Source organism: Cicer arietinum, chromosome 7, assembly GCF_000331145.2.
Source record: "Cicer arietinum cultivar CDC Frontier isolate Library 1 chromosome 7, Cicar.CDCFrontier_v2.0, whole genome shotgun sequence".
Lineage (NCBI taxonomy): Eukaryota > Viridiplantae > Streptophyta > Magnoliopsida > Fabales > Fabaceae > Cicer > Cicer arietinum.
Genome location: NC_021166.2, coordinates 34,543,299 through 34,548,607, shown reverse-complemented (window position 1 = coordinate 34,548,607; position 5,309 = coordinate 34,543,299). Strand labels below are relative to the sequence as shown.

General features: G+C 34.6%; 1 protein-coding gene across 1 annotated transcript; it reads right to left on the bottom strand.

Annotated features, from left to right (window-relative positions):
• LOC101512929 (uncharacterized) lies at positions 1 to 3,109 on the bottom strand. Its single transcript, XM_004514589.4, has 8 exons — positions 3,043 to 3,109; positions 2,930 to 2,957; positions 2,525 to 2,612; positions 1,107 to 1,313; positions 940 to 1,032; positions 765 to 866; positions 344 to 637; positions 1 to 170 (listed from the first exon to the last, which is right to left on the bottom strand). Exons 1-8 carry the CDS (start codon positions 3,107 to 3,109, stop codon positions 75 to 77), a joined length of 975 nt encoding a protein of 324 aa, XP_004514646.2. The 3' UTR covers positions 1 to 74.
• Positions 3,110 to 5,309: the final 2,200 nt, after the last annotated feature.

Genomic DNA, 5,309 nt, shown 5'->3' with positions numbered 1-5,309 from the left:
ATTCAAAACATTAATTAGTGGAGTAGCTAACAATACAAAACAACTCCATCAAACTTAGAAGTTCATCCAAATATCTAATTAGTCCCTAATGAAGTTGTTCCACGATCATCAGGTTGGTGGCTGGACTCAGATGAACGTCTACCATCTATTGGCGATTCTATGTCCATTGCCTGAAAAAAAAAAGTATATATTAACCTCAATGAATATTGATAAATATTGTCAAAACTAATTAACTAAATTTCTCTTATAGCTATAAGAAACCTTTACACAATTAATATTTTTAATCAAAGACAAACAACTCTCACAAGATTTTTAAATATGTTTGCTATGAAAATAATTTTACCTGTTTGTCTCTAGAATTTTGCATTTGCATCAAGAAAGCAATTTGCTCCTTCAACATATCAACTTCAGAATCCCTTTTCTTAAGCCTATCAATTTCAGCTTGCATTTTCTCCATCTTTTCATTAGCTTCAGAGGAAGACATCGATCTTACAGAGTGAGAAGTAGATGTAGTAATTTGTGATGGTGTTATTCCAAGTCCCATACAACGAACATATCCAGGATGTTCTTTTCCAAACACATTAACAAATGCTTCATTTGGAGAAGGAGTCTTCCCAATTTCAGCTTGCAATTGTTCCTGTGCAAACAGATAAAGCAAACTAAATTCCTCACTATTACCAAAACTAACAGTTGCATCTTTGATTTATAAGGTGGTCAATAACAAATATTTACAATTACATAACACTTCTATTATTTACACTTACATATTTTTCCTTGGCTTCGTCGTTGACAAATGACCCATCAGACTTTTTATGACAAATTGAATACATTTCACCCCTACTGTATTTTCGACCATCTCTCAGTTCCTACAAGTAAACACATGTAATAAGTACATGTTCAATTAAGTATGCAATCAATAGTAGATTGAAAAAATCCTACCAACTCATCCCTCTTCCTTGCAAGCGTCTTAGAGCCTAATGTATGAAGGATCTTTAGCTTTTCTCTATTTGCAGCATTTTTATCAGCCTTCTCCTACAATGATAACAAATGACATAAAAAAACTAAACAATAGAAAACAAATGACAACGCAAGAAAAGAATAGTTACCACTGTATCTGTCTTACGCCTGTATTGGACAAAAATAGTCCAATGGTCTTGATTAATAGAACGTGGATAATTTTGTAGATTTTCCTCCAAAGAAATGTCCCACTTATAAAATTTCTTAAACAACCTACATCGTGCATCTCGCCATTTCTTTCCAAGGCTTGAAAGGATATATTTTTTGTTGTCTTTATCATCGACAACAAATTTTGACTAGCATAATCATAAAAAAAAAAAAAAATTAGTTTACAATCAAAACAATACTTAGAACTGAAAGTGCAGAATTTAGCACTCAAAGTGTAGAACATGCTGAATTTTGATAACAAGGCAGTCTTAAATTTGATAACAAGGCAGAATTTTTATAACAAGGCAGTCTGAAATTCCATAAAGTAAAGTGCATAATTTTGATAACAGTTCAGCAAATTATTTGCTGGATAAGGTCAAATAAATTATAAATATAACTCAGTATGAATCAAAGAAGAGATAAAGCTTGTGAAAAACATTCATTAATTGTCCCTACTCAACAGGAAACTCCAAAATTGCCCCCATATTAGTTTCTCCTTTGATTTAACTTTCATTTGCTGATTTACAATACCATATACAGCAGGTTTAACAATCTATATACAGCAGGTTTAACAATCTATTTTTAACTTTCATTGGCTAATTTTTGCACAAAATACAATACGATATACAACAGGTTTAACAATCTATATACAGCAGGTTTAACAATCTATATGCAGCAGGTTTAACAATCTATTTTTAACTTTCATTGGCTAATTTTTGCACAAAAAACAATACCATATACAGCAGGTTTAACAATCTATATGCAGCAGGTTTAACAATCTATTTTTAACTTTCATTGGCTAATTTTTGCACAAAAAACAATACCATATACAGCAGGTTTAACAATCTATATGCAGCAGGTTTAACAATCTATTTTTAACTTTCATTGGCTAATTTTTGCACAAAAAACAATACCATATACAGCAGGTTTAACAATCTATTTACAGCTACTGCAACCCTTATCATGAAAATATATATGAAGTACATAAAATACGGAATTAAGTCCTAAAACAGATGATTCTCATGGTTGATAAATGTTTCCTTTGGTATCCAAAAGCTTCTATTCCTAAATCGCTCATATAAAATGAGGAAATAAAAGCAATAAGCTCACTCTCCATACTCTTTATGATTGATTCATTTTTCCAAAAGTGAGCACAATTTATCACTTATTAAAAAGTGCACGACATTTTGAAAAATGAACCAATCAACGGTAAAAAATGTGTTAATCAATATTCAATATTTCATTCTATTTGGCTTGGTTTCTACCAATAGCTTTAGGACTAATATACACTTTATAAAAAAACAGAGAGAGATAATACATGCCTCAAGCAAAGCATAAACTAATGTTTGTGTTGGTATACCTGACTGTGTACTCCACTGTCAGTTACGTTGATCAACTGCAGAACCCGAGATGAAATTTCGGCATCTAGCACTTCCTGAGATTCCACGCTACATATAAAAAATCTACAGTGAAAAATAAAATTAAAAACAGGTTGACATGCTTATGCACAATGCCCATCACTTTTTTGACAATCCACAACATTCCAATAGATGAAAAGGTTAAGATGACTAACAGATGACCCATCTGAGAATCAAACTAACAAACAAAAGATATGTACGAGGATCAAATTGACTAATAAAAGACACATTCAGATATGTTTTTGTAATTTTGATATATTCAGGGACTATAGTAAACAACGACTCACAAATTCAAAGTTCAAAACGGCTATTTTCTCAAAATAAAAGAGGAATATAAAGGGTCGTACCTTGAAAACCTCTCCAAAAGTTGTTTTTCTGTGTTGCACAAGAATTGATCCTATGTAGAAACAGAAAGCATTTGTGCAGTATAGAGCAAAGAAAGAGACACCTAATCATATACCACTAACAAGTCCCAACCTAACACCTTGTTTTTCTGGTGCTGAACATTTCTTCTGATACATATCCATCACCTTTTGTTCAGCACAAAATGATGCAACTGTTCTGATGCTACCAACAACATCATTTGCTATTTGACTTGCCTCTTCATACTTCACCTATAAAAAAAAGGCTCTTGTTATATCCACAAATATATAAGTATAATGTTGCCAAAGAGTAGCTCAACCTCAAGTTTGAGAATCCGGTTCAGGGTTCAAACACTGGCTACTAACATAACATACTAACAACGAACACTTGTTTATAAAAAAACAATATATAAGTATACTTTCTATTGATGGAATCGACGAAAAATTTGTTCATTAGGCCAACCTTTGCATCAGAACTGAATCCTTTGAGAAACTTGGTTTGAATGTATCCTTGTATGAGCAACAAGGGTGACACAGCTAGAATCACAAAAGATAGGATCCAATTAGCACTAAATGCTATAGCTAGTCCTGCTGCGACTGTTGCTATGTTTTGCACAATGAGGGCCAATGTATCACCAACAAGAGTTCTCACAGTTGAAGCATCAGTAGATAACCTTGCACTAACTGCACCACTGCAAGAGATATTCAATTCTTGTAGTCAATTATATATGAGTTCAAAGAAATAACATGTGACAATGAATAACATCATAAAAAATAACACACCTTGAATTTGAAGAATGATCAAACCAACTGATTTCTTGGTGCACAACCTTTTGAAATGTCAATGAACGAATTCTTTCTATAAGTTTTCCACCAGCAATCCCAAATAAGTAGTTCTGCATTGGTATAGCCACAAGGGTAATACAACCCAAACCAAAAATTAAAAGTGACCAAAACTCATAATCTTTTCTAAGTTCCTCAGGAGGTTTATAGAATGTATTAATAGCTGATGAAAGCAAGAGTCCAAATGTAGGAAGAATAACACCATCTATTGCTGCAGCAATTGATCCAAGTAGTAAAACAGGAACGAAACCAATCACTAACATAAATGGAACGAAACATAACGAATCGAAACGGAACGAAACGAACCCGTACACTATTTTATCTTAAGAATTGCGGCTACGATGTGGACAATCCAAGCAAGTTTGTCTTCAATCACAGCGAGGTCGTTGTTATCACTAACCTGTAATCTTGCCCTTTCCTATTCCAGTCATTTGAAAACAGTAAACAAATCAATCTCAAACAAACCAATCACTAACATAAATGGAACAAAACGGAACGAAATGAAACGGAACGAAACGAAACGGAAAGAAACGGTTACCTTTGCAAGAGTTGATTTTGTTTCCAAGATGATAAATCACCTTCTTTTACAGAGTAGATTTCGTTTGTCTTCGATTTCGTTTCTCTTTGATTTCGTTTCCTTCAGAAGTTTTAGGGTTGACAGGTTGAGAGATTTGGGGGTTTTCATAAATTTTAGGGTTGAGGAAGGATGTGCACGGGGCTAAGAAAAGAATACACGCGGGAGTGACAAATTACATTACAAAATCTGGAAAACGAAACACAAAGAGAGTTGTATTGGCCTAAACGCCGACGGTTGCTTAAAACCGCCCTAGGAACCGTCGCTAACTGGTGGTGAGGTGAAAATCGCGTGCTTTATATGGTGGTATGGTGGCGGCGATTGACGAAAACCGCCCCAGGAACCGTCGCAATGTGGTGGTGAGGGCGGTTATTTCAGAACCGTCGCAGGCCAAGTGTCGCAAACTTCAAAAATTCTTGTAGTGTTTCTCAAGTTCCAATCTTTCATATCCAACCTGATAGTGGTTTAGTTCCTACTTCAATCTAGGGTTGCCAGGTTGTTAGGAGAACACTTGGCTTGTAGGGTCAAGGTGGTTAGTTCCTCAAAAGTTTGGGGTTGTTAGGCTGTTTGGGAAGACTTGGCTTGTAGGGTCAAGGTGGTTAGTTCCTCAAAAGTCTGGGGATGTCAAGTTGTTTGGGAAGACTGGATTGGAGGGTCAGGTGATTTGTAATTCAAGGTATTTGGATTAGTGGATTAAAGCCTTCTGAATGAAGGGACTGGATGTAGCCAAGAAAGTGGTGAATCAGGATAAAGCTACATGTCAAATTATTTATGCTTTCATTGTTTGCTGCTTCTTAATCCGATTGATTCTTATCTAAGTAATTCATAAAAACCAACCAACCTTCACCAAACTAGCAAAAAGTTATCAACTTTAGCAAGCACAATTCAACCCCCATTCTCATGTTTGCACCTTTAGAACGTTCTTGAGTTGTGAGTTGGAACGAAGAA